Source organism: Platalea leucorodia, assembly GCF_965183815.1.
Source record: "Platalea leucorodia genome assembly, chromosome: 8".
Lineage (NCBI taxonomy): Eukaryota > Metazoa > Chordata > Aves > Pelecaniformes > Threskiornithidae > Platalea > Platalea leucorodia.
Genome location: NC_138830.1, coordinates 56,219,047 through 56,246,568, shown reverse-complemented (window position 1 = coordinate 56,246,568; position 27,522 = coordinate 56,219,047). Strand labels below are relative to the sequence as shown.

Below are 27,522 nucleotides of genomic sequence, written 5' to 3'. Positions count from 1 at the left end.
ATGCTTCTACCAGTCTGTCTGACTATGGTGCTTTGTTCATGTTAGCATTTATTTCTAATAACGTACATTCATTCGGGTATCTAGACTTTAAGAAGATGAGCATGTTTGGAAATGTCGAAGGGGTGGGGATGTGTGTGGGCGTGTGTGAGAGATGCTTTATAGGCTTGCTTTCAGTACATTTTTGAATGCCAGTGGGGTTTTAGTTTAGATTTCTTGCAAGGGAAACAGTACAGGAACTTCCTTGGGTTGATGTCTCCTCTTTCATACCTCTGAATCTGGATGGGATTGTGTCTGGGTGTGGGTGAAGGTGGTTTTGCGTTGGGAAGAAAGTGGCTGTTCTGCACAGGTTACTTGCCTTGCTGGTCTGCCCTCTTCTTACCTGAAGTGTTGCTTTTCCCAGTTGTCTTTCAGGGAGTGGCTGCTGTTGGAGCTGGAAGTGTACCCTGAAAAGGATATTCTCTCTGCTTCGGAAAGGTAAGCGCGGAGGGGCTCTGTCGAAAAGGGAGCAGTTCAAGAGCCTTTCCCACCCAAATTATGAAAAAGCATTGAGGATCACGAAGTAAATAAACAAGCTGCTGTGGGACACAAACGCCTGTCGATTACTACAGTTTGTCCAAAGTTCAAGCAACGCTAGAGTGAGGTGTGTGTTTTCACTTGAGGAAGTCCACAGAGAGCACCTCTGGCCGGCACGTGCAGTCCTTCCAAATAACTTTTCACAAAACCTCCCCGTTTCTAGAAGCCAGAGATGGCTGACATCAGGGCATGTGGTGTCTGGTGGATGACCCTTTTTGTATCTCATGGGTGCTTTTATCTGTCATTCCACTTGGTGCCCAAACTTCCTTTCGCATCAAGGGGAGGCCACCATTAAAATGCCGTGATAGATTTCCTATCTTCTCCTTTTCGATATTGCAGACAGGATTTCCATTACTGGGCCATCTATCAATGGTATCTTCCTGCACCTTCTGCTTCTGGTGGCTGCGACGGGGACCTGGAGAAGGCATGCGGCACTGTTATCAATGCCATTCTGGATTCCTCACAAAGGTGTTCTGTAGCACGACTTGCATTTCTGCAGGAGCAGTGGTTCCGCTAATGACCTTGCGAGCTAGGAGCTGTGAGCTTGTGCCTTACGTGGGGCTGGGTTTTCTTGAGTGGAAGCGATTCCCTTCTCGCAGGTCTGGCTGGCAGTGAAAGCTGGGAGGTGACTCTGCGTGACTCACCAGTCTTTGCATAAGAATCTTGCTTTAGGTGACAGAGGTCTGGGGTTGTACTCACAGATAGTCCCTAGTCTGTCTGTCTGTTTTAAGTTGAATTTGTAGTCAGATTTGTTTGGCCAGACAAGCATTAAGGCCCCTGAGGAAGTGGCTGAAGCTAGGAAATAAGGAGGGAGGGTTAGAGGAGAGTTGCTGTCTCACCTACAGCTTCTTTAAGGAACGTTAACATTAGAGCTTTATGTTCTTCTGACACCATTTGACTTTGAATTGAATTGTGTTATCCTCCTGAGCTAACAGGGTTAGTTACCTGGTTGTGTCTCTTAATTTCAGGGTGGACCTGGGTAGCTATGGCCAATCAAAGATGTCAGTCAATCCTGATATTCTCTGCAAGCTGCAGGTGATTTCAGACTTTGATGTATCTGTATGTTCAATCCTTGAATTTGACCGCTCGAAGTATTTTCTAATACCTCGGTCTATGTAAGGCTGACATTCGATTCTTGGATGTGAGCAGTGGCAATTGAGAGAGAGAGATTTTTCTTATTGATCTCTTTGTATTACTTCAGAGAAACATAGAGGGTTTGAATGCAAACTAGTGTGCAGCCCTGACAAACGCTGTTGTTTTTTTTTTTTTTCCCCCCCTTCCCTGTTTAGGAGATGGTGCTGGAGCTGGGGTGTAGGCGAAAGTTGCTTTCTGGCTCCTTGGATGCCCAGCGACACTGCCTGTTTGAGATCCTCCAGGAAAGGTTGAAAGACAGAAAACACGTCTCTGCGTTGGGTGAGCAGTTATGGAGGCAGCAGGAGCTGCTGCTGCACAGAAGGTAAATGCAGATCTGAACGACGGGGAATACCTCAAACAAAACTGCCGTTCAAAGCAATTACGGTGTGTACCTGCGCAGTTGGGTGGCCTCCCCTGTGATTCCAGAGCAATGAAAATGACGCTATATGTTGTGCTAACGGTTGTGCAAAAGAGATTTATTCCCTGGTATCCGCATGACTCAGCTGTGTTTCAGCGTGCCATCTTGGGCTACGAGTTGCCCCTGCCAGTAGACTGGATTTCAAACACGACGCATCTTCATGGACTCTGATTACAGCCAGCAACACTCCTAGTGCCACCACTTGTGTTAACCGTCGTTAAATTACTCTATTTGCCGCTGTAATCTAGGTGTGCGTTTCCATTTGTGAGCCGCCGATAGGGTCTTTGAACGTGGTGTGTGTGCATATCTCATTGAAATGCAGGGTCTTTTCTGGGCAGCTGGAAAAATTCCTTGTGCAGTTTCTGTCAACATGTTTGAGATCTCTCACGTTTGACGTACTCCCAAACTCCCCTGAATATCAAAGTGCCCTGAGAGCGTGGAGTTTAATTCTCTTCTTGATGGTAACCTTGATCTTGTTTTTATTCTTCCCTGCCTAAGGATTCTGGTGGGGCTCCCTGCATCCGCTCTGATCATGACTTTTCGAAAAGGAAAGAAAACCATGTTGGACTGTGAAGACTTCTTTTGTTTTGTAAACTCGGAGCTGGTATGTGTCATTAGCCAAATGATAATTTCTTGTTGGTAAATGCTCTAGATAAAGACCTTAAACTTGGGTTTAGGACAGGAGTTAAAATGCGGCCAAACTTAAGACAAACTGAGAATGTAGGGAGGTTCAACTCATAACGCCTGAGACTTTCCAGCCCCTAGCTCTGCAGAGGTCCCCTCGGCACCGTCGACTGTAGGATGACTTTTGGGTTCATGCATTTGGAATTGTGGTGGTATTTTATGCTATCGAGAGAGAATCCATGGGAAGCGGTGTAGGCCAATCTGGGGTGGAGCCAGCCAGCATGTCGGTGGCTGGAGCTGGGTGTGCGCAGTCCAGGGGTAAAACCACCAGCGGGCGATCGCAGAGGAGCCTGGTGGTGGCTTGGCCAGTTCTCGAGCAGTAGGGTGTTCTTTCCAGTGGCGTTGTTCGGACAACGTGTGTCTCTGGTGCACGTACACGTGCAGCAGCCTGGGGGCTGCTCTCTCTTGTGTGGGCACGTCGTCCTTCTGGGCCACCTGCTCTTTTGTGACAGTGGGTTAGAGAGAAACCTGCAGTGTTCCCGTGGAGGCCTAGAAGTAAGGGACTGAGCGTGAGCTCTTCTCCAATTTCTCTGTCATGCCGGGGCGTTAAACTAATTTGCTGTGCGTAGAGTGAGATCCTGCTCATCCTCCTGTGTTACGTACGCTAGAGAAACGTTCCGAAACACCCTGCAGCTTCCTGGGGGCAGATCAGTTGACTTGCAGGTCTCTCGGAGCACTGCTTTGTGCTCTGAGGCTAGCTATCATTTCGATTTATTCATCCTGACTGATGGCCTTTTCAGGCCCTCCTGCGCTGTCCTATTAGGCACGGCCAGAAACCTCCACTCATTCCAAGACTGTTAATCAAGCTGCCTCTGCCATCCACAGCATGTGGTAAGCAGGGTTGATTTGCTTCCTAGTGCTGGGACTGTGAAGCGCTACCTAGTCAGCGGTGTTGCTTTCTATAGAAACCAAGTTTCTGCATTCTGAACCAATGCTCAGGATCTCACAGGGTGATTTTGTGTTATCTGAGTCCTCTTGTGCCAGACACGCAAAATGTTTAAAGAAAATCATAATCGAAAAGGGAAGGAACGATTTGGTTTTTTCCTTTCCTTGTCTTCCCACAGAAGAACGTCTGTTCCAGAGGGTATGCGCTCTCCTACGACATCACCGCTCACTTCTTCAGGGTAACTGCTAGCCGGACTAGACATTTCTTTACCAGGATACCTGACTGTCTGCTATTCTTGACAATGAGATGTGCTATTTGTACCCTTGTTTTGAGAACTGTTGGTGTAAATTCCAAAAAGAGCAGCAGTAATCCAGGAAAGTGAAGAGAAGTAGCAGGAGGAGACAGTGGTAGAGGTTAATTTTAATACAATACAGCAAAGCCGGTGGGGGAAGGAGAAGCTGTTGGGCACACGTTTCTTTTGCTGGGCCATGCTGACCCCTACAGTTATCTTAGATTAGTTTACACATGGCTTGGTGAGGCACTTCAAAGCAGCAAAGACAGAGGTGTGTAGTCATCTTGTGATTTATCCTCTTCCAGGGCCTGCTTAATGCCAGCTTGGACTGTGAGGAACCAGCAGAAGAGGTCAATGATGTTCTAACAGCATGTCAAACCAAATGTCCCATCCTGCTTTTCTCTGCAGCGGTAACTGTTCATATTTCATCTTAAGAGTGCTAGATGAAAGTTCAGTATCGGTTCAGAGCGTTTATTTGAAACTTCATTTAATGTAAACTGTGAAGCGTGGGGGTAGTAATTCTTAACGCCTTTGGAAAACTGCAGAGTGTTTTAGTACCCTTGGTATCGCTGATCCCAGCTCTGGGCAGGCAGCCTTGCTTTTGGAGTGTCGCTCTAGAAGTGGAACAGAGGCTGTTCGAGAGTGAGAGGCTAGGAGACTTGTCTGGGTTTCAGATGCACTATAGAGGGGCTGGTGGTTATATGCCAAGCAACCAAGAACTCCGTAAAGCACAGAGATTTTTTTTTTCTCTCTCCTGTGCATAACTCTTCATGCACTATTTTACACGGGGATACGTGGTTTTGTTGCTTGTGGTAAGCATGTACATCCCCTTTGCGGAACAGTTCCTTTATTGTGACTGGTCCTGCTAGAGGAGTTTCAGGGCACCGTGGTATGAACACGGTCACAAATGACCCTCTTTGCATTTCCAGGATGTGAAACTTAGAATCATAGAATTGTTTAGGTTGGAAAAGACTTTTAAGATCGAGTCCAACCGTTAACCTATCACTGCCAAGGCCACCACTAAACCGTGTCCCTGAGCACCACATCTACCCAGCTTTTAAATCCCTCCAGGGATGGGGACTCAACCACTTCCCTGGGCAGCCTGGGCCAGGGCCTGACAGCCCTTTCGGGGAAGAAGTTTTTCCCAATATCCAACCCAACCCTGCCCTGGCGCAGCTTGAGGCCGTTCCCTCTCGTCCCATCGCTTGTTCCTGGGGAGCAGAGACCGACCCCCCCGGCTCCAGCCTCCTTTCAGGCCGTTGCAGAGAGCGAGGAGGGCTCCCCTCAGCCTCCTCTTCTCCAGGCTGAGCCCCCCCAGCTCCCCCAGCCGCTCCTCCCCAGCCTTGTGCTCCAGCCCCTGCCCCAGCCTCGCTGTTCTTCTATAGAATCAACTTCTCGTGTTTATTATGTGTGTGTGTACAACTTGGACTTTTTCATTAAGGGAGGGAAAACACCCTTTCTCTGAGTGCCCGGCTGAGACAGCGTGCGTACCTGACTGCAAACAACTCCTGCGTACCTGACTGCAAACAACTACTAAGTACACCACCGCTAACACTGCGGATTTCCATCTTTCTTCCTAGCTTTGGTGGCCGAGGCTGGAGCCGGTGCTTTGCTCACAGTGGCAGAGACTCTTTGGGGCTCCGCTTGCAGAAGAACTGGAAAGACTGAAGGAACGGCAGTCCTCGGCTACCAGGTGTGTACCAGGAACCGAGCGTGGATCTGCAGGCAGGAGAACCTGCTCTCTGAGGGATCAGCACCCAGGAGGGCTGCTCTCTGAGGCAGGCGGGGTTGCAGCAGGCAGTATGACGTGCTAATGCGGACTGAGGCTTGTAGGACAGCTATATACAGATTCCTTTGTAGAGTTTAAACTCAAAATGGGCCATTATAATTATTTAGTCTGGCCTTCTGTGTAATATGGGTCAGAGTGTTTCACCATAAGGAAAAGAGAATCTTTTTAGAGGAGACTGGAAGGCAGAGTCCTTGTTAGACAAACACTGGAAATAGCCTTTAGCACAGTGTTGAGTCATTCGCTTAAGCTGCCGCACCCTTTGCTCCCTGGATTTGGTGAATCTCTGATCTCCTGAAGCTACTGACTGCTTCTCTGCTGCATGCTTCCTTCTTTACTGGTTGCTACGCTGTCTGTTCAGCGTCTTGCAACTTTTCTCCAAAAACTGGGAATTTAGTGTAAGAATCTCCTCGCGGGTTATTGAACGTAATAATCACGTTAGCCATCGCAGTGTATACAGTTAACTACCCGCCCAACCTCTGATAAAAGAGATTTGGGAATGCCGCTGTCTGTTTTTAGACTTTTTTTTTAAGCTGTCTCCACATAGCGTCCAACTGCAGGGGGGGGGGGGGAAAGGAGAGAATTTTTTTTGTCCCAATCACAAACTTACACCCTTTGCCCAAGCCCCTGACTTCCTCCTCATTCACAGCTGGGATTTCTTTTTTTTCTTTTATTTTTTCCTCCAAAACCATTACATGCTGGTTTTGTTTCCTAGCTTCCTTTCTTCAGGAGTGGTTTTTCCTCTCTCTGGCCCTCCTTGGATTTCGGCTGCCTTCCTCCATTGTACTGTTCAACAGCAGGCACCACGCGGACGAGAGAGAAATGCGCTGAAGAGGCTGGGGACCGACACAGAGCAGGCAAGACGATGCATTTTAAGTGTCTGCTGTTCCCTCCGCTTGAAAACTAGAAGTAGAATGCCTTTAACTGAGAAATGGTTGTCCTGAGATACAGCTGTATCCCTGGTAAACCCTGTTGTGAAATCTTGCTGGTGGCTAATTGATAAAATGTAGTTGCTAAATACTTATCCTAGAGGCAAAGTTGTTCCAAACTCAAACTTTTAACTTGGATACCAGCTCCTGTCTGAAGTCAGGGAGGAGTATGAAACAGCTCCTTTAAAAACTGAAGCTGGAGAGGGTGCTGCAGAGATTGAGAGCTCAATCCACTGCATGCCAGGATCACCTCTCCCTCTGACCAAGGAGCAGTCCTTGTGGATTTTAGCTCAGACACCTTGGCTGAGAGGTTAAGGAGATGCAGAAAGTTTGTGAGACAGGAGTGCAGGCATTTTAAGGGCTCTGGGAAGACGTGCTGGGAATTCCAGGAACAGACCTGAGGGTTTTCCCAAGTCTGTTCCAGGAAACGCCTCCAGCATTTTGCCATGCTCAGTGCCCTCCGTGCAGGGAAATTCTCCAAAGCGCTCTGCTGAGGAGGAGGCAGAGCTGTCTGTTGATCTTCAGGGGACGTGACCAAAGCTGAGTATGGGGAGTGTCCCTGTACTGAGACGTTCACAGGTAAATAGTGTTGAAGCGGAACCTGTGCCTTGCTATTTACTCTCAAGTTTTATTGCTCCAGGCAGCAGTTATGGTAGCAGCTCTTGCTATGGGATTGACTCCTCCAGTGTTTATACTGGTCTAGAGCCAAAAGCTGCTAGTCAGAAACTGGTGTCACTGAGTTGATAGGAGCGTTTAGTACATGTGGAATAACAGTGGCTTTCACCTCAAAAATCTGCCTTGAGATAGGAGGAGGACGCCAGGCAGGGATGTGGTAAGGGATCCAGAGAAGCGATAACAAGCATCTGTCCGGGCAGGATTATGGTGCACTTGCTGAGAGGGGAGGCTGCACAGCATCTGCTGGTGGCGTGCCGGCTGTGGACCGACACTAGCTCTCCTCCAGCTTTACATCTGGGGTAGCTCGCTCTGTTTTCCCTGTATTTGGGAGAAGTCGTTGTCTGTTGCCTGATTTGCTGACTGCAGCGAGCCTTGCTTCGAGAACAGTGAATTCAGCGTGGAGTTTACCCTTAGAAGCAATGAACGATGTCAGGCTGTAGCCTGTCATCTTCAAACACGCTGCCTTCACCTGGAAGGAACAGCAGTGCTTGGAGGTCATCCAGGTCCATCCTGGGAATGTATTTGTGAAATGTTATTTCCTGATTGGAAAGTGCAAGTTCTGAGTCACCACCGCAGATACAGCTAACAGGCAGTCTCTTTTCCTTGCAGCTTCTTGTTTCTCTGCTGTTCTTCTCACTCATGGATCTCATCTCAGCAAAAATAGCACCAAAGGTAAATTCAGCCCTGAGGGAATTCTCATGACACGAAATGTGTCTGATCCACTTGGTTTGCTGCCTAAAAATGCTTTGTACCGCTACTGTGAAGGCTGGTAGCTTGTTCTGCCAGAAGGAAGGGATCAGCAACAGCCCAGACTGCTGAAAGCCCTTCTGTTCCTATCAGATTAAACCTGTATTTTCCTCTCACTGACGTTATCTCCCCTTTCACTACGGGAGCTTTTACTTCTCTTCATGAATGACTGACTTACTATTTTCAGTTCCCTGTTCAGACTTCACACCTCCCAGGTAGCGCAGGTACCTCCTCTCCCTCTCTTAGCTTTGGCGTAGCATTTCACATTTGTTAGACGACGTTTTTCCTCGGGCTGGAAACGCACACGGTATTTCACAGGAGAAGGGGTCCCCAGCAAGGAGGAACATCGGTTTCCAAATGATTTAAGGCTATTAAATGAAGGAGCAAAGATGACAAGTTTCTGCCAGCAGCTGCCTGCCCTAAGCATCCTCCCGCCTAGGAATGCTTCTTTCTGTCCCTTTGCTTTGAAGTGCAGCCGTTTGTGTAGTCGCATTACAGAGCGGATCGGGGAACAGATTCAAGTTAAAAAGCATCCTTCGGTCTCATAGTCTGCCTCTGGGAGAGTCTGGAGGAAGAGTCATTGAGGAAAGAAACATTTTGAGCAAACAGATCTGGGAGGTTATTCCAAGTAAAATGAGTAATGTGAACAAAAAAACCCCAGTCCCAAGCTGTCACTTCATGGGTTAGAGAGGAAAAAAGCCCGCTCTGGGGAGCGGGGTGGGGTTGGCTCTGTGCTGAGCGCCTCTGGGAAGCGTGCTGGTGACGAGCCGGCTGCTCATCGATGACTTGTAAGGGGGGGAAAGCAGCATTCTCAGCTGAGCCCTGCCGCGGCCTGGTTCGGTGATGAAGGCACCGCATTACCGCAGGGCCCGATTCCCCGGGGGAATCCAGGCTGCCAGGAGAGGGGAATGATGGGCTAAATTCATAAAGGTCCTTTAATAGACCTCTTCACGTACCCAATCTCTTATGAGGGGTTCCTTTCTGCTCTGGTGCAACTAAAGCCTAAGCCAAATGAGCCTTGTCCTTTCTGACACCCAGGAAGCAGTGGATTTTCAGACGTCTCTGGAACGGTCCCTGGAGATCTTGCAGTGCCTGGAAGAGAGGGGCACGTCCTGGCCGCTTCTCTTCCATTCGGCAGAGAAAGGTGAGGGAGTCCTGCCTGCAAGGGCTGGAAAGGCGAGGGTCGGTGCTGGACAGGCGTGCCCATCTCTGATTAGTGAGCGTACCTGGAAGAAGGAACAGATGGGTCTTTGTAAGCAGCACGAAAAATACTTAAGCTTGAGTAAAAGCTGAGAAAGTCCTGCTTCTACCCTGCGGTTTGGTGACCCAGCTGATGGTCAGGAGCGACTGAAACTCAGTATTGTTCCCTCTGGGAGTGAAAGCCTCAGAGGGGACAGCTCACTTCTCCCGGGGTCCCCGCACCTAAGCACCAGCGTTTGTTGTGGGCTGGAAGGAAACGCTGCAGCCCCTGTGCTGCTGTAGCAGTGTGCAAGGTGGCGTGAGGACCTCTAAAGGTGCTTAGTGCTTCTCTCTGGCTATTGCAGACTCTAGAAAATACCACGTCCTGCGCAGCGCGGCCTCGGACCGTCACGTCCGGCTCTTGCCTGTTGCCTTCTACAGGTAAGGTCCTGCTGGGCTCAGAAGGGAGGCTTTGGTGAGGGGTGATGTGGCCGGTGGTTTGCACGTACCGCAGCTGGCGCAGAGGTAACCGTACTGCTGGGCTGAGGTGGGCTGAGCCTTACCTTAGCTGTGCAGGAGAGAATACTCGATCACGGCAGGATTGCTATTTAAGGAGCCCCATCTCTTTTGCTGGAGGTTTCCCTTCAGCTTTGTGCTCCAAACAGGAGCGTCCCTGGCTGCCTTCCCGCTCCTGGCAGCGGGGTGGCCCTGCACACAACGGAACCGGTAAAACGGACAGCGGCAACCGCGCCGGCTGCGCTTGCCTTGTGTCTTTCCGTGTTTGAGTCTACCACGGAACTGGTGCTAACCAGACACGGTGTGTGACCTCCTCTAGCCTCACCCCTTGCTTTCACCAAGAGCTGCTCGCTCGAGAGCAGACCTTCCTCTACGTGGCGCTCGATCTGTACCTCCAGCTGCTTCGGCTCTTCGTGGAAGGGAACGACCTGCCGCAGTCTGATCAAGCGGGGCAAAGCCCAGACCCTGCAGAGCGCGTGAGTGAAGCTCCGTCTCTCTTTTTTTTTTCCTCTTGTAACCCCTTCCCCCTGCCACTTGCAGCATCCCTCTTGTTCCTGCCCTCCTGGACAAGGCAAAGGTAGCCTGCGTGGCTGCCTTTGCAGGTGGTCAGCTCGCACCCCGGGGCTGAGAGAAGCTGCCGGCGCGGCTGTCCTGCTGCTGCCTCGCTGCTCTCGTACAGGCCCTCAGGGTGAATGCAGTCCCCGATGAAGGGAGCTGCTTACCCCGTGACTAGCCCCTAGGCGCGGTGTAGTGGTTCCTGGGGCACTTTGGGAGGCAGGGACCGAGCGCTGGAAGTGACATTGCGCTTGGTTTGATCAGACGCATCTCCTCTCCGTGTTCTCCAGGGGGATCCCTTGGAGGTGATCTCCGCAGCCCGGAGGTTCCTGCTCGGTGCGATCCCGCGATGCCCTGCCCAAAGCTTTGCAAACATACAACCGGTGTGTTCCGTTGGGTTGTTTTTTTTTTCCCTTTTTCTCCTGTACTGGTGCTGCCTGCTTAACCCCTGACAGACACTGCATTTCCCAACACATCTGGGAGCGGTGGAGGACACCTGCTGCTCGGTCGGTGCTATAGCCACATCCTCCCTCTCCTGGGCTGCATCTTTCTCGGCAACTTGCATAGAATCATAGAATCGTTAAGGTTGGAAAAGACCCTTAAGATCATCGAGTCCAACCATCAACCTATCACTGCCAAGTCCACCTATACGATGTCCTCGAGCACCACATCTATCCGTTCTTTAAATACCTCCAGGGATGGAGACTCAACCCCTTCCCTGGGCAGCCTGTGCCAGGGCCTGACCACCCTTTCGGGGAAGAAGTTTTTCCTAATATCCAACCTAAACCTCCCCTAGCGCAGCCTGAGGCCGTTTCCTCAACTTTAAACACTGCCCTCAGGCAGTCTCGCTCCCGCTGCTTGCTTAATGCCTGGTCTTGGGGGAAATATCGAGCCCAGCTAAGTGGTGGGTGGTGAAGTTTCCCACAAGCTCTACCTCTGCTTTGCTGAGAAGCAGCGCGATGATCTGGCCTTGCTGTAACTCGCTGCGAGGAAGCGCGAGCAGGTCTAACGCTGGCTACTCGCCCTCTCCCCAGCTACTGGACGTGTGCGAAGAGCTGGACCCAGAGCTGGGAGCCACCCTCCTGCACGTCTCGAGGCCTGCCGCGGCCGCGGAGCTGGACGAAGAGCTGGCCCTGTTTGAGTGACGGGCAGGCAGCGGCACGGCAAGCGGAGCAGAGCACCCTGGCTGCAGCCGAAGGGACAGACGAGGTGCTACCTTTCTCACCAGTGCCATTTCTTTCAAATTACTTTGTAAATAATTTATTACAAGCATAACCATGAAGCTCTTGTTACAATAAAAAGTAGGTTACAAATTTCAGTTTAGACTTGCTTTGGGAATCATAATTTTTTTTTCTTTTCAAAACAAAATGTCTGCTTAAAGTTGCTCCACTGTCCCAGGTACCCTTACAGCCACCGGAGGGCACTTCTGTACAGGCAGCAGCTTCTGCAGGCAGGGAACAGTTGTGGCCAGCTCTGTTTCTACGACTGTGCGCGTGGGGAGAAGGGGGACGACGAAGGGGTGCTGCCGAACATCCATTCCCCTGGGATTAGACAGACTCTTAGTACAACACTGCTGAATCAGACGTGAGCATGGAGAATCACAGCATGATAACAAGCTTTTTCTGAGCAAGCTGAAGCTAATTCCACTGAGTTCTTTGGGAGACTAAACTGTAGATTAAAAATCTCCACTCTGCCGTATGGTTTCTACGGGGCCGGACTGGGAAAGCATCCCTGTCCCCCTCAGGTGGGCTCCTGCTGCGCAGTCACTTCTGGCTTTACCGCCTGGCTTTCTGAAGTCCCTGAAGTATTTAGGAGGAGAACGGGCTCTGGCTCCAGCGGCTTGGCTTTGTCCTGAGTCTGGGTCAGAGGGTGCACCATGGACATGTGGACGTTAAGGTTATGGGCCTTCTCGAAGCGCTTCCCACACTGGTCGCAGGCAAACTCCAGCTCCGTCTCAGCTTTGTGTTTGGTCATGTGGTACTTGAGCGACGCTCGCTGTCTGCACTGGAAACCACAGATTTCACACCTGCAAAGCAAAGCAGGGGCTTAGCACCGAGCCTGAAGCCACGGCTGGGGCGTTTGCTCTTTGCCACGCGGAATAAGCCCATGAGAAGATGACTGCAGCCTCGGCGCTGCTTGCTCATAGCATCTCTTACAACCACCCTGGCCACGCAACACGATTCGCCTCCTCGGGCCTGCAGCTCATCGCTGCTGAACTCTGAAGGGCAACAGGAGTAGCAGGAGGTGTAAGATTTGCTCAGCAAGGGGAAGCCCTGGAGCCGGGGCACGCATTGCAGATGAACATTTAAAGCGATTCAGCCAGGACGCTGCCAGCTGCCCGCAGGGGTTGTACCACAGAATTACTCTGCTAAGGTCGGCGGCTGCGAGAGCTCAGCAGAACGTCGCTACCCCTTCCATCCCTTCTCTTAGCTACCCACGGATGGCTGGTGCGCACTTACTGGAGGGGCTTTGCTCCCGAGTGCCGCATCTGGTGGACCGAGAGGTGTTTGCGTTGCTTAAAGGTCTGCCCGCATTCGTCGCAGATATAATTACGTACCTCTGCAATGGAAAAAGGGAGAGAGTCAGCGATTCCGCCGATTCCTTAGCATGCGAAATGCATACGCGCAGCTGCCCGCGCTTGCTGGGGGGGTCTGAATTCCTCCCCCTGCCTCGCGTCCCCCGCGTGGTGGCCTGTCAGGGGGTTACAGGCACGGCAGACCATTCCACACCCCACACAGAGCCTCGTGTGACGAATCGCCGGGTGTCCCTAACGCCCGTCGCCTGCTGGGACGCACCTGTATGAATGAGCTTGACGTGGCGCTGCAGGTACCGGTCAATCATGAACACCTTGTTGCAGCCAGGATGAGGACAGGGCCTCTCCCGCACCTCTTCGTGATGCTCCTTGATGTGTTTCTGTAAAGAAAGGACAGAGCTTCGAACCGCTGGGCTGTGTTCTCCCCGGTGAAAAACGTGGCTCCCCCAATAAAGGAGACCCCCATCTTGGCAGGCTCGCGCATCAGTGCCGCTTCACGGTGAAAAAACAGAGACTTGCATCCAAATCTATGCCTGGCAGCGGGGGCTTTAACAGGACACAGCGGAGCTTGTTCCAAGGGCCGCTGCCGAGCCAGCGGCAGCCTTCCAGAACAGGAGGAGCACGCAGAGCCAGAGCAGCTCCTGTTGCTTTTGGGAGCACAGAAAAAGGTCTCTGACTGCTTCATTTAGTCGCTGGCTGCCTCCTGCGGAGCGAGGCAGTGAATTAAATCTGTCACGGCTCCTCTCCTCAGATGGAAACAGCTCTGTAACACTCAAAGCCGCAGGTCTGAGACAGGAGCAAGCCCTGAACTCACCTTCATGCCATCCGCCCCTCTGTAGACGGCCGTGCATCCCTGGTAAGGACACTTGTAAATGGTAGGCAGCTCCTCCCTGCAAAGCAGAGGCCTGCCGTCAGCCAGCGTGCCGAGCGCGGGGCTGCTGCCCGCCCGCCGCCTGCTCCTTATTACCTTTCACATTTGATTTTTTTTTTCCAGCCTGGCTTAGGCCCCGGCTTCTTCCTTATTTTGGGCTCTTCTGCCTTCTTTGCTTCTTTGCTGTCACTTTTCTTGCTAGAAACCCTCCAAGAAGGAAGAAGGAGAGTGGTTTAATACTCGATGTTGGTTTTAGTTCTCCCACCTAATCATCCCCGAGCGTTACACCCGGCCTGATGCCTCAGCTCGACGTGGCAAAGCAGGAGCACGCGCACCGTCAGGTACACGTGTGCCGCGGCAATTAGTGCCGGGCCTGAGGGCGAGGGACGCAGCCTGGCTTCAACCCGATGGGGAGCTGAGGGAACAGAGTGCTGGGGCAGCGCCGCGGCCTCCGGGCAGGGACGGGGAGAGAACCGAGGCCGTAAAGGAAAGCGATGGTGTTGGCCCGGCTGAGCCCAGCCCGGCCAACCCGCTCATCCGCAGAGCGCTCTGCTAGCCACGCAGTAAGCCCCTTACTTCTTTTCGGGGTACGGCTCGAAGGAGTCATCTGAAGATTGCACGTTTCTCTTCTCATTTTCATCGTCGCTCAAGAAGTCCCTGAGAGAGAGAAGATGCCCTTTACCGCCACAGCACCGGGCTGGCACTTCAGCACCAGCGTCTGCAGCAACATGTGCCTTCGTTCCCAGCGCACCATCTCCCCCACGGCACGGCAGCCGAAGCTCCACGTGTTCTCCTCCCCCGTAATTTCCCCGAGCAAATACAGCGCCAGTGAACACAACAAATAGCAAAAATCAGGCCCTTTTTGGACTAGATCTCTGTAAGAATAACCGAACCAGTGTCAGGAGGACAAAATACCGGCTGTTACGGAAAAGATCTACTCGTTGTCGAGGGATGAGCAAGAATGCAATATAATTGTCTGGCCCAGGCTAATTAAGCTGCAGGTCATTCTCTATTTCCTCACACGTAGCAGCCACATAGGCTTGGGTTTTTCTTTTTCCTCCTTTTAAGTCCTAAGCCGTACAAGAAGCGATTAATTCTGAAGCCAGGAAACAGGCAATAAATCCTTGTGGCACTTTTAATGTGACAGCTGACAGATTTAGCTGACACACTGAAATAAGTCTGCACTGGGCTATTTTGGTACTTTACACTCAGAATGACTGGACTCAATTATCGGTTATTTACAAGCCTCGCTTTAAATACCTACGTTTGAAGGATTTAGCTGAATCTTTGATCATAAAGACTGCTAAGCTGCCCATGTCCCTCCCACTCCCGCTTCATCGCTTTCCCTGTGAGCGAACGAGGCCATTTCTCCGCGTGCCACCCCTTGCCTGCGTTCCCGCACCGACCGCTCTTCCGGAGCCGCCGTGAAGGGGAATCGCTCCCGGGCGAGGCAGGAGCCTGCCCCGGCGAGGGGCTGGAGCAGCGGCTCCGCCACCGCCCCCTGCGCGGTTCCTTCCCCAGAGCAGAGGGTCCTTGAACGAAACGGGACCAGGTTTGCTGGAAGCGGCCGACAGAGAGCACGCGCGCGTGCAAACGCGCCCGCGCCGCCGTGCAAACCGCCCCCCGCTGCAGCAGAGGCAGCGGGGAGGGGAGTTCAGCGCGTCAGCGGTGTGAGCTTCATCACAGCCGCTGCAGAGCCACCGCTCCGCGCCTCCGACGCCGATTCCGAGGGGCCTCGAGGGCCGGGTCGCTCGTGGAGAAAGAGCTCTCCGAGGCGGGTCATTTCATACTCGCAAAGAAGACATTTAGGCTATTTTAAACCCACTCTTCTCTCACCCCTCAGAAAGGTCACTGAACTCGTCTTTTACCCGCTCATCCGACGTTGCAGACAGAACCTGCTTCCCACTCAACTGTCCTAGGGAATGAAGGAGAACACGGTGCGTTACAAGGAAAAGCAGCAGAAACAAGCCGGTGGAGACAGCTGCCGAGAAGGAACCAACCGCTCCGGGGTCACTCGTGGTGGCTCGTATCGCATGAAAACACGCGCTCCACGACAAGTTAATGATTATTTACACCAAACTCCGTGTCTCGTGTGCTCAGAGATTGCTCTCCCTGCACCCCAGGGACGGAGAGCCTTTACCCTGCAGCTCCCACAAACAGCTTTTGGTTTCCCCCGTGCCGCCTGCTCCGTAACTGAAAGACCAGGTGAGCCCCAGCTGCCGTTCCTCTTTCCGGAGGACATCTCCCACGGCCATCAGAGCTAAACACAGCCTGACTTCCGTAACTCAAAATCGGTGTTGATTCCTCTCTTCTGGAAGCGGCGTTTGGGGGAGTTCGGCAGTAAACCCATGTTAACTCGGCCCACGAGCAAGCCCGCCCGGCAGCTTTCCTTTGCGGAAACCCCTCTCTGCCGGCACCCGGACGGGGTTTGGATTGAGCAGAAAGAAACACCTGGCAAACGCGGTGCTGGAGAACCAGCGACCGTTCTGCACCGCTCGACGGGCACACGGCCCCCGGCAAGAGCAAGGCAGCAGGGTCTCGCCAGCTGGGCGCAGCCTGCTAAGGAGCGGCCAGGTCTCGGCCCCTCTATCGGGAGGGAAACAGCGCACGGGGCAAGGAGACCGGCTCTTTTTGCGTGACGTGGTCGGCTGAACCCGTGTTCCCCCTTCCCTTCCGCAAGGCTCAGCGTCCCCGATCAGAGGCGATTTTCTGGGCAACCTGCGCTCCCCAGCTGGGGTCTGCGTCCTCCCTGAGGAGCCGCAGCCTCCCAGGAGGGGGCCCGGCCCCACCGTCGCTCCCTGGGCCCGCGCTCGGGCTCTTTGCCCTTCCCCAGAGGCCTGGAGGAGGGCGATCGGAAGGCAAATCCCTTACCTGCGGCACTGCTCAGTGGCGACAAGGGCTGCGGCAGGGCTTTCTCCTGTAAGGAGGCCGTGCTGTCCAGTTGCGAGTGAGATGAATCCCTGTTCTGCGACGGCTCGTTCTCCACGTTCAGCGGCACCGATGTGGTCCCTTTGTTTGCGGGCTGCTGGCAAGGAGTTGTCCTTGCTGGAGCATGCTGGGCTTTGGGAGCAGAAACAGCCTCGGCATTGTCTGCCCCATTGTCAGTCAAGCGCTGCGCCGTGCTCTTGTTCCACTCCCGTTTGACGGACAAGGCGTTGTCGACGAGCACCGTGCTACAGTCTGAATCCGTATCCATGACGTAGTCGTGCCCGTCCCCGCAGCCCCAGACGGCGCGGATGATGCCGCAGTACTCGGAGGAGAGCACGCTCTGCAGGCTGGGCGCCGACGGGCAGCTCCCGGCGTGCGCGTGCGTCCACGTCACCAGGCCGTGCAGGCACTGGGGGCTGGAGGTGATCAGGTCGACTGGCGGAGGGGAGAGGCAGCGCGCGCACCGTCAGGCCCCTGGGCCGGCGAGGGGCACGGCCGGCCGCAGGGAGGGACGGAGGGGGACAGGGCTGCGGACCCGCTCCCCCCAGGGCCGCGCCGGATTTCTGCGTCAGAGGGCAGCTGGGAGACACCCTAAAGGCGCTGCAGCCAGAGGGGCTGGGGCGGGCGCAGTCTCATCCGCCGCCAGGAGCATTGATTTTACAGCCAAAATTGTATTTTACAGTTGAAACTGTATTTCCGATTGCCCCACGGCGGCTGGGACAGGCCCGGCACTGCCACCCAAACCCGCTCCGCCTGCTCTTCGTACCCCCAGCGTGAGCCTGCGCCTGTTCAGCTCAGCTCAGGGAGGCCGGTGCCAGCGGGGATCCTGCCGGGAACCCGCGGCGCAGGGAGGAGGGGGAACCGTAACCGGCCAGAGCCGGTGCACGGCTGTGCCGAGGGACGCGGGAACCGCCCTGCCGGGTGGTCGTTCCTCAACGCCCATAAAACCCAGCCCTGCCTCGATGGTATCACAGAAAGAAAAGGAAAGCGGCTGCGGGAGCGGGCACTCACCCAGACAGGAGGCACCTCCTTCCGCGCCCGGCTGGGCCTGCGCTGCACCGCTCCTGCAAAAGCCAGAAGAGCACGGTGGGGTCTCGGGGGTTACGGAGGGACCATGCATCAATTGATGACTCTCGATAATTCCCGGGAAGAAAGAAAGACAACGTACTTTCCTTTCGACTTTACGTGGCCCGTGGGCGACGCGTTCACCCTCTGGATAAACGTCCTGAGGACGCTGCGGCATTTGTAGAACTGCGCGTGGCATTTCTTGCAGACGAACTGGGGGAGCGCGGGGTCCTGCCGCACCGCCACGCCGACCAGCCGCTGGAAGTCGGTGAAGAAGACCTGATCCACGCGGCGCTGCTTTTCCGAGTTCTCGCCCATCACAGGCACCTTCCCAAAAGCATTGCGCAGGCTCCTGGAGGAGAACTTCCCATGGCAGAGGCGACAATACCCGGTGCTCAGCGCTCTGCCGATTCCTGCCAGAGAAGGATTGAACACAGCCGCTGGGTGCCGGCCGCGAGAGCGCGGCAGCCGGCTACGGCCTGAAGGCACCGGCGTGCTGGAAGATGTTCCCCTTCCCTTGATCCGAGTCAGCAGGCTGCCTCCGAAGCCCTGGCTTCAGCACAAGCACAGAAAAGCCAGCCAGGAAGAGAGAGACCTTCCCTGTGATCCCCGCCGCAGGTCGGGGCACCGCACCACAACCGCCTAGCCCTAGAATCAGCCTTTCTGGCCCCAGCGGAGGAACCTCCTCCTCCTCCTGCAGCGTCCTCGGGGCTCGCTCGCACACATCCGTGCTTTTGCCAACGCTGCCTGTCGGCTTAAGTAATTCTTCTCCCTCCCCAGCGTTTATCTCCAAAGTATTTATAGCCGGAGGTCACGTCCCTCAGCCTCTGCGAGCCTGAGCTGCCCCAGCTCTCCCAGCCTCTTCCGAGAGTCGCCCTTTCTCAGCCACCCCGATGGCGCCCTGCAGCCCGGAGCGGGGCAGGGAGCCGCCGCAGCTCCGGAGCGGGGAGCGAGGCCGAACCGGAGCAGGATGCAAAGCATCTCTTCCCGCTCCCGGTTCACCGACCGCGCCGCTCTCCCCCCTGGCAGCCTCCCTTCCCGTCCCGCGGCATCCCTGCTCTGCGGAGCGCGGCTCCATCCCTCCGCTGCGCCCCGACCGCCTGCCAGCGCGGGGAAAACTCCCCGACGCGGCCTCTTCCGAGCCCTGATGCAACACGGCTGCGCCCTGAATCCTCCGGCCGGGGACGAGGAGGGAGCAGGGTCCTGCCTGCAGCCCCCAGCCATCGCCGAGACCGCAGGAACGGCCTTCAGAGGGATTCGGGGTCCCTCTGCACACCGGGGCCAGCCCGGGGGGGACGGAGGCGGGGAAGGGCAGCGCACATGGGGGCAAGCGTTTCGGAGGGCGGGAGGGACGGCGGGTGCCGAGCTCGGGTGCCATCCCAGAGCTCTTCCTCCGCCGTCGGTGGTTTGTCTTTAGACGCCCAACTCGGAACCGTTTGATGATCAAACTTATCTCCTGCTCCCAGCCACGCAGCAGTCGGCTATCGGCCGCCTCCAAACCGGGGCCAGACAACGGCGGAGCATCCATGGATGGCGGGGAGGCTCAGCTCCCGTCCGCGGGCTGCCGAAGCCCCTCTTTACCTCGCTATTTACCGGCACCGGGACCCTCAGCCCTTCAGAGGTGAAGCCCCTCCGCACAAACGGGCAAAGCCGGGCCCCGCCATGGGGGAGATCCCCCGGGAAGGGGCGGCGGGGAGCCCCGGGAAGGGGGCGAACCCCTTCGCGGTGGGGGGGCTCGGCCCTGCGAGGCCTCCCTCCCTCCCGGACCCACGCCCCCACCCTCGCCCCGTCCCGCTGGGCGACCGACCCCCGGGGAGCTGCCTGCGGCCGGGCCCGGGCCGTGCGGGGCCCCCGGGGCGGGAACGGCCGGCAGCGGCCCCGGGACGCTGCTCCCGCCCTGCCCCAGGGCCGCCGCGCCGGCTGCGAGCCCTGACCCCGCTCCCCTCCCGCCCCGGGGCCGGGCCCGCCCCGCCCGGGCCTCACCTGCCTCCGGGGCCCCGCCGAGGGCGGCGGGCCGCGTCCAGGCGGCGGCGGCGGCGGACGCCGGGGCCCACCCCGCGGGGGGCTCGGGCCGCGCCTCCGCCGCCGCCTCGGTCCCGCGGGCCGCCGTGCCGGGCCGCCGCCGGGGCTCGGGGGCCGCCGCGCCGGGGCCGCCCGCGGCCGCCAGGAACCGGCCGCGCCGATCGCGCTTCATCGCCGCCGCCGCCGCGGGCCCGGCCCGGCCCGCCCCGCCCCGCCCGCCGCAGCGCCCCCTGCCGGCCGGAGGACCCCGCCGCCGGTCCGTCCCCCGCCGCGCTCCCCCGGCGCCGCGGGCCCGATCGCGCCGTTCCGGGCGGCGGCCGCCGCCATGGCCGCGGCGGGCGGCGACGGGCCCGCGGCGGGGCCCTGGGGACCCGGGGCGGGCCGGGCCCTGCAGACCGCCATGAGGGCGGCGAGCGGCGCCCTGGAGATGGACAGCGCCGGGCGGCCGCGGGTGAGCGCGGAGCGGGGCGGGACGGGACCCCCGGGCCTCCCCCCGCACCCCGGGCCCGGCCTCCCCTTTGGCTCCCCCCGGCCCTGCGGCGGCACCGGCGGGGGCCCGCGTCCCACCGAGGCCCTGGGAGACGCCCCCCGCCCCGCCACCCCCCGGGGAAGGGCCCGATCCCGCCCCCCGGCCCAGCCTGGCCCCCCCCCGCCCCGGCAGGGCCCGGGGGGTGGCGGGGGTCTCACCGGGGCTGCGGGCCGCCCCCTCCGGACACCGGGGGGTCCCGGGGCGGGCCGGGGCTCAGCCCGCCGCTCTCTGGCAGGAGGCCTACGTGGAGTACCTGAGGAGCATCGCCTTCATCGCCCAGGCCCTGCAGGAGGAGGCGGCAGGGACAGGTAGGGCAGGGCCCCCGGCCCGGGCCTCGCAGCCCCCCGTGCCCGCTCCCCGCCCCGGCGCCTTCTCCAGGCCCGCGGGGAGGGTGGGAGCGGGGGGTGCCCCACGGGTGAGCCTCACGCCCCGTTCCTCCCCACAGACAGGAGCGAGGGGGTCAGCCCCGACACCCCGAAGATGCTGAAGCTGGCAGAGCAGTGCCTGGAGAGAGTCAAGTCCATTGCGGCGGCACTGGGTGAGCGAGCGAGGGGTTGCGGGGTCCCGCTGGGTCCCCACCCCGGGCCCAGGCTGGTGGCAGCGGGGCAGCCGACCTGTCCTTCCCTCCCCAGGGAAAGCCCAGGCCAAACCGGCTGCGCAGGAGCGGAGCGGGGGCCCTGCTCCCCTCCCCAGGCACCGCCGGGTCTTCTCGGACGAGGGGGGGAAGCTCTCTCCCTTCCTGCCGCCGGAGATCTTCCAGAAGCTGCAGATCACCGAGGCACACAGCGCGCGGAAGTACGTGGGCTCAGACACGGGGGGCTGGCGTCTGCCCGGCTCTGCCGGGGTCCCTGCGGCAGGGAAGGTGTCCCGGGTCGTGGCACTGTGCCCTGTGGTGGGTGCTGAGGGCTGGTTCCTGGCAGGGAGCTGACACCGCTGGAGGAGGCGTCTCTGCAGAACCAGAAGCTGAAGGCTGCCTACGAGGCACGGGTGGCGCGGCTGAACCCCAGCCAGGCCCTGCAGAAGACCTCCCTGGCAAGTGGGGAACCCCCGGGGCGGGAGGCTGGGGAGGGAGGGCTGCCGTCCAGTGGGCTGGGAGGGGAGAGGGTCCCTGCGGTGCCTGGGGGACCCCCTGCTCCATGCCTGCTGGCCGTGGGCTTCGGGCAGGCGTCCCCAACACACCACCTGCTTCACAGACGCTGTCCCTGCAGCGGCAGATGATGGAGAACTTGGTGATCGCCAAGGCCCGAGAGGAAACGGTATCCTTCCCGGCGGTGGGGAGCTCTGAGGGCTGGCCCCGTGGCCGCACCGGGCTCCGGCAGAGCCTGCGCCTCGCCCCACGCCTCCCATGCAGGCTTTTGGGGTCCCAGTCCTGTCCTGCTGCCAGCTGATCGGGGGGATGGAGGTGGGAGAAGGGCTGATCCCGGCCCCCAGGCTGCCATGACTGTGCCGGGGCAGTGGGTTGTGCCGGGGCGGTGGGCGAGCGGCGCTGGCTGGGTGCCGCAGTGGTGCCGGGGCTCTGGAGCCTTAACTCTGCCGTGGCCCAGCTGCAGCGGAAGATGGAGGAGCGGCGGCTGCGGCTGCAGGAGGCGGCCAACAGGTGAGCGGGGCGGTCGCGGCAGGGCCGTCGCGGCAGGGCGGTCACGGCGGGGGCCACCCTGCCAGGCGCCCTCACCCGGGACCGTTGCCTCCCCAGGAGATTCTCCAGCAGCGTGGCCCTCACCCCCGAGGAGCAGGAGCAGAGAGCCCTCTACGCCGCTATCCTCGAGTACGAGCAGGACCACGTGAGTACGCGCCGGAGGCTGCTGCCGCGGGGCCAGAGCACCGCGCCGTGGGTGCAGGATGAGTGCTGTCCTTGGGTGCTGTGGGGCAAGAGGCCTTGACGCCCCTGGGTGCTGCTGGGGCAGGGTGCTGTGCTGTCCCCAGGCACCGTGGGGACAGGACGCTGTGCCACGGGGCAGGGTGCCGTGCCGCGGGGCAGGGTGCCGTGCCATCGCCGCTGACTGGCCGCGGACGCTCCCCAGGACTGGCCGAGGCAGTGGAAGGCCAGGCTGAAGCGGAGCCCGGCAGACCTCTCCCTGGTGTCGGGGCTCTTCTCCTGCCTCCTCAGGTAGCGCCGGGGCGGGGAAGGGCCCTGCTCGGAGCCAGGGGGCCGTGGCCGCTTGCCCGTGCCCCCTGCCCACCCCTTGCCCCCCTGCCCACCCTCTCCCTCTGCTTCCAGCTTCCCCGAGCACCCCATCGCCCAGCTCCTGCGGCAGCTGCAGTGCGCGGTGTACGCCCGCCTCTACCCCGCCGTCACCCAGAGCGCTGCCGACGCCGCCCCCGCCTCCCCCACCGGCCTCTCCTTCCTCTCGCTGGACACGGGGGGCTCGCTGCCCGCCGAGCCGGGGGGCCGCCGGCTCCGAGCCTCCCGCAGCCTCCACTGCATGTTCTCGGTGCCCGAGCACGGCCCGGCCGGGCTGCGGCACAGCCTGTCCAGCACGCCCCTCGCCGACGGCGGCCCCGGCATCCCAAGGGCAGAGGGTGGCTGGCTGGGGCCGACGGCAGCCCCCCAGACCCCCCGGGAGAGCTCCTTCGAGGATCTGGAGCGGTTCCTGGCGTCGCCTGAGGGCTGGGCCCCCGGGGAGCCCCCGGCCGGCCCCGGGCAGGAGGCGGCACTGCCGGAGCAGCTGAAGAGCATCGTGCGGGACATCCACAACGCCATTGGTGAGGCACAGCCGCTGTCGGCGAGGGGCCGGGCGGGGGCTCTCCCCAGCCGTGGGCTCTCTGGGGGAGGAGGGAGCCCCCTGCACCCCGTTTTAGCCGGGGTGGACTCGGGTGCAGGGTGGGGAGGACGGGGGGACTCGGGGCGCCCGCCGAGCGTGCTGCGTAACTCGGCCCTTCCCAGACAGGCTGCTGGCCCTGACGCTGCTGGCCTTCGAGGGGCTGAACACCGCCGCCGGCAAGGACCAGTGCCTGGCCTGCCTGGAGGAGGCCTTCTTCCCCCCGCTCTGGGCGCCGCTGCTGGCCCTCTACAGGTACCGCGGCCCCGGGGCCGGGCCCCCCGCGGCGCCCCCGGCCCCCTCCCCGGCAGCCCCTCGCCTCTCTGCCCGCAGGAGCGTGCACCGGCCCCGCGAGGCGGCCCTGGCCCGGAGCATGGAGCGGCACCGGCACGCCGGCCCCGCCGACATGGGACTGTCATCCCGGCTCTTCCCCTCGGCCCCCGGCTGCCCCGCATACGGCTCCGCCGTCGAGGACCTGCGCCTCATCCCGCTGGAGACCTGTCCCCGCAGGAAGCTGGAGTGCATCGGTGCGGGGCCGGGGGGCACCGGGCTGGCGGCAGGGGGCCGGGAAGGGCGGCGGGGTGACCCTCAGCACCCGCTCTGTGCCGTAGTGCGAGCCCTGCGCGGCATCTGCGAGTGCGCCGAGGAGTACTGCGGTGCTCGGGAGGGCCGGACCCCCGCCTCTGCCGCCATGTGAGTACGGGGGACGCGGCGGGGGGATGTGACGGGGAGCGCGGTGCTCGCCCCTCCTGCGCTCGGGGCGCAGATGCGGGGCTGGGGGCGGCGGGGCTGGGGGTTCCCGTTGCCGGCGGGGTGTCGGGGCCACCGGTCGCTGTTGCCGGCGTGGCTGACGGTTCCTGTTGGCGGCAGCGGGGCGGACGACCTGCTGCCCATCCTGTCCTACGTGGTGCTGCAGACGGGGCTGCCCCAGCTGCTCTCCGAGTGCACGGCCCTGGAGGAGTTCATCCACGAGGGGTAGGCGCTGCCGGGGCTGGAGGCGCGGGGAGGGCGGCGGGGAGGGAGCCGCGGCTCCTGTGGGCACAGGGCTGTGGTGGGGTGGCCGTGGCGGTGTCCCAGCCGTGGCGGTGTGGTGGCCGTGACGGTGTCCTAGCCGTGGCGGTGTCCCAGCCGTGGCGGTGTCCCAGCCGTGGCAGTGTCCCAGCTGTGGCGGTGTCCCAGCCGTGACGGTGTGGTGGCCGTGGCGGTGTCCCGGCCGTGGCGGTGTCCCAGCCGTGGCAGTGTCCCAGCTGTGGCGGTGTCCCAGCCGTGACGGTGTGGTGGCCGTGGCGGTGTCCCGGCTGTGGCGGTGTCCCAGCTGTGGTGGTGTGGTGGCCGTGACGGTGTGGTGGCCGTGGCGGTGTCCCAGCCGTGACGGTGTGGTGGCTGTGGTGGTGTCCCAGCCGTGGCGGTGTGGTGGCTGTGGTGGTGTCCCAGCCGTGATGGTGCAGTGGCCATGGTGGTGTCCTGGCCATGACGGTGTCCCGGCGGTGACAGTGTGGTGGTGGTTGTGGCCGTGTGGTGGCCGTGACGGTGCAGTGGCCGTGGCAGTGTCCTGACCATGACAGCGTCCCAGCTGTGACAGTGCGGTGGCCGTGGCGGTGTCCTGGCCATGGTGGTGTCCCAGCCATGATGGTGCGGTGGCGGTGTCCCGGCTGTGATGCTGCAGTGGCCATGGCGGTGTCCTGGCTGTGCCGGTATCCCACCAGTGACGCTGTGGTGCCAATGTCCTGGCCGTGACGGTGCGGTGGCCTTGGCGGTGTCCCAGTGGTGACGCGGTGGTGGCCGTGGTGGTGTCCTGGCCGTGGCAGTGCGGTGGCTGTGGCAGTGTCCCAGCCATGACAGTGTCCCAGCCGTGACGGTGCGGTGGTGGTGGCGGTGCGGTGGCCGTGGCGGTGTCCCGGTGGTGACGGTGCGGTGGCGGTGTGCGGTGCAGGTACCTGATCGGGGAGGAGGGCTACTGCCTGACGTCCCTGCAGAGCGCCCTGTCCTACGTGGAGTCCCTGCAGTGACCGGGCGGCGGCGGGGGACCCTCTTCTCGCCCCCCGCGGGCAGGTGCCGCTCCCCGGCCCGGGGCTGGGGGGTCCCGGGGCTGGGAGGGGTCCCGGGGCTGGGGGGTCCCGGGGCTGGGGGGGTCCCGGGGCTGGGGGGTCCCGGGGCTGGGAGGGGTCCCGGGGGTCCCCTCTCACCCGGGAGGCGCCGCTGCTCCTCCCGTCCTGCAGGGGGCGCTGTGGGCGCAGGGGCAGCCCCGCCCCGCCGGGAAGGGCGGGGCCGCCGACGGGCACCGCCCCTTTCTGCGACGTCACTGCCCCGCGGTGGGCGTGGCGCGGGAAGCGGAAGGGGAACCCGCGCGGGGCCGGCGGGTGCGGGGGGACGGGAGCGGAACCGGGGAACCGGGACCGGGGTGGGGGGGGGAACCGGGACCGGCGGAGCGCGGGACTGGGGGGAACCGGGACAGCACGGCTGGGAGGAACCGGGGGGCCTCGGGGGAGCGGGACAGCACGGCCGGGGGGGGGATCTCGGGTCGGGACCGGGCGGGGAACTGGGACCGGGGGGCACCGGGCCCGGCGGCCTCGGGGGAGCAGGGGATGACGGCCGGGGGGAACCGGGACTGGGGGACCATGGCCGGAGGGGATCGAGACCGGGGGGCCCCGGGAGTGGGGCGCTCACGCTGCTGCACCCCCAGGATGTGTGCGGGCTCGGCGCTGCGGCAGGAGTACGGGCAGGAGTACGGGCAGGAGTACCGGCGCTGCCTGGAGCGGGAGTTCCACCGGGGCCGCGCCGGGCCCTGCTCCGACCCCTGCTTCGGGGAGAGGCTGCGGCAGCGGCTGCGCTCGGAGCCGGCGCTGCTGGGGGCCCTGCAGGAGGACGCCCCTGCCCTGCTGGCCCGCGGGCTGCAGGGGCACCCCGACCCGGGGCCGGCGCTGCGGGGCCTGGCCGCAGCCTTCCGCCTGCTGGAGCTGGCAGCCGCCAACCTCTACCTCTTCCCCTGGCGCAAGGAGTTCGGCACCGTCCAGGTGAGGGCCCGCGGGCCGGGAGGTGCCGGGGGTGCCGGCAGGACGCCTCCAACCCGCCCTCCGCTCTCCTCGCAGACCTTCTCCGGCGCGTACGTGCACTTGCTGCGCCCGGCGCTCCCCGAAGCCGACCTGCTGCGGAGCTTCGGCCGGCTGGGCTACGAACGGCGCGACCCACATCGCCTGGTCGTCTCCCAGCCGCCCCCAGCGCCCGAGCTGGCTGCCATCGCCTGCGGCTTCTTCGCCTGCCGGCTGGAGTGTGAGATCCTGGCGGAGGTGGTGTTGCGGCTGCGGCCGCGCCGGCTGCGCGCCGAGGACCTGCTGGAGGCGCGCCGGCTGGCCGGGGACGTGGAGGCCTGCGTGGAGATGCTGCAGCAGCTGGGGACACGGCGCGAGGCGGCCGCCGACTGCACCGACAGCGTGGATCTCTACCGGGAGATGCCGGCCGGCCCCGAGGACACAGGGGGAGAGGACGCAGCCCCCCCAGTGCTGTGGAGGGACCCCGGCAGCCCGCGGGGCGCTCAGGACACGCCTGGGAGGGGCTGGGACCGCAACGGAGATGGTGAGCGCGGGCAGGAGCCACTGCCCTCCACGGGCAACCCAGACCCGGACACCTCCTCCTTTCGCCTCTTCCTGGAGCAGGAGCTCGGCGGGGCCGGCAGCCCGCTCTCCGCCCTAGCCCCGGGGAGGAGAAGCCCCCAGGTGCCGGGGGAGCCCCAGGATTTGGCGCAGGAAGCCCCCGAGCTGCCCTGCTACCAGCTGCACTCCTGCCTGCGGCGGGGCGCGCTGCCCTCCTACTGCTGCACCACCTGCCAGCAGCTCCACGCCGGCGCCTGCGCGGCCGGGCAGGCCTGCCGTACCCGCCACCGCGGGCAGGAGCTGCGCAGCGAGAGGCAGCAGCGGCTCTGGCTGCGGCGGACAGAGGTGGACATGCTGCTGGCCGACAGCTCCGGCCCATGGTCCTAGCCGCGCCAGCCGTGGCGTGGCCGGGAGCGGATGGGGATGGCCACCGAACTCGCCCCGCCGGGAGGTCGCGGTGCCTGTGCCGTGCTCTGCCTCATCCCCAGGGCGGCGGGAGCCGGCTGGGCGGCAGGAGGACGGGCCCCTGCTCCAGCCCCGGCACTCCCCCTGTAAATGGCTCAGTGCATCTCAGTAAAGAGCGGCTGCCTGGCAGCGTGGTGGTGGTTTCCTCCTGCCCTGACACGCGGGGGCAGCGGCCCAAGCGTGCCCGTTCCTGGGGAAGGGATGCGGCCTGCGGCGCTGTCCGATGCTGCGTCACCCCGCGGGAGCGGCTCTCGCCTCCCAGGAGAGCGGGGCCGGGCTCTGTTTAAGGCCAGTTTTGGGGGGCAGAGCCCGGGGGTGTCCCCAGCCCTGGGGCTGGCACAAGGGAAGCAGAGCGGGGCCACGGCTTCTCGCGGCCCAGCTGGAGC

At 60.7% G+C, this 27,522-nt stretch overlaps 3 protein-coding genes across 5 annotated transcripts in view; 2 read left to right on the top strand and 1 right to left on the bottom strand.

Annotated features, from left to right (window-relative positions):
• The window catches only part of FANCA (FA complementation group A), a gene marked incomplete at its 5' end in the record, with an annotated part of 37,236 nt that extends 25,708 nt beyond the window's left edge, over positions 1-11,528 (top strand). Inside the window, 15 exons of the mRNA XM_082320132.1 lie at positions 401-474; positions 913-1,041; positions 1,542-1,608; positions 1,863-2,029; positions 2,624-2,729; positions 3,874-3,933; positions 4,293-4,397; positions 5,568-5,680; positions 6,489-6,630; positions 7,987-8,049; positions 9,163-9,268; positions 9,669-9,744; positions 10,139-10,295; positions 10,665-10,757; positions 11,409-11,528. Coding sequence (XP_082176258.1) covers positions 401-474; positions 913-1,041; positions 1,542-1,608; positions 1,863-2,029; positions 2,624-2,729; positions 3,874-3,933; positions 4,293-4,397; positions 5,568-5,680; positions 6,489-6,630; positions 7,987-8,049; positions 9,163-9,268; positions 9,669-9,744; positions 10,139-10,295; positions 10,665-10,757; positions 11,409-11,519 — 1,569 coding nt within the window. The 3' untranslated portion in view covers positions 11,520-11,528. The remainder of the gene's footprint in view (positions 1-400; positions 475-912; positions 1,042-1,541; positions 1,609-1,862; positions 2,030-2,623; positions 2,730-3,873; positions 3,934-4,292; positions 4,398-5,567; positions 5,681-6,488; positions 6,631-7,986; positions 8,050-9,162; positions 9,269-9,668; positions 9,745-10,138; positions 10,296-10,664; positions 10,758-11,408) is intronic.
• A 586-nt stretch (positions 11,529-12,114) lies between these two features.
• ZNF276 (zinc finger protein 276) lies at positions 12,115-19,965 on the bottom strand (the record flags this gene model as incomplete). Its single annotated transcript, XM_082320142.1, has 11 exons — positions 12,115-12,400; positions 12,834-12,933; positions 13,170-13,287; positions 13,722-13,797; positions 13,875-13,985; positions 14,355-14,435; positions 15,615-15,693; positions 16,650-17,141; positions 17,718-17,770; positions 17,875-18,184; positions 19,755-19,965. The coding sequence occupies 11 exons, from the start codon at positions 19,963-19,965 to the stop codon at positions 12,115-12,117; spliced, it is 1,917 nt and encodes a 638-aa protein (XP_082176268.1).
• On the top strand, positions 19,386-27,326 carry LOC309594400 (VPS9 domain-containing protein 1-like; the record flags this gene model as incomplete). 3 transcript variants are annotated; one of them, XM_082320134.1, is made up of 16 exons in its annotated part: positions 20,119-20,244; positions 20,558-20,630; positions 20,768-20,860; positions 20,955-21,117; positions 21,243-21,354; positions 21,516-21,578; positions 21,867-21,919; positions 22,016-22,103; positions 22,344-22,429; positions 22,541-23,025; positions 23,207-23,336; positions 23,415-23,608; positions 23,693-23,774; positions 23,952-24,056; positions 25,765-26,095; positions 26,171-27,325. In XM_082320134.1, 16 exons carry the CDS (start codon positions 20,119-20,121, stop codon positions 27,056-27,058), a joined length of 3,072 nt encoding a protein of 1,023 aa, XP_082176260.1. In that variant the 3' UTR covers positions 27,059-27,325. The 3 variants fall into 3 exon arrangements, with proteins under 3 accessions (XP_082176261.1, XP_082176260.1, XP_082176259.1); XM_082320135.1 differs by lacking the exon at positions 20,119-20,244 and adding an exon at positions 19,386-19,392 and having other exon boundaries at positions 23,207-23,608; XM_082320133.1 differs by having other exon boundaries at positions 23,207-23,608; positions 26,171-27,326.
• Positions 27,327-27,522: the final 196 nt, after the last annotated feature.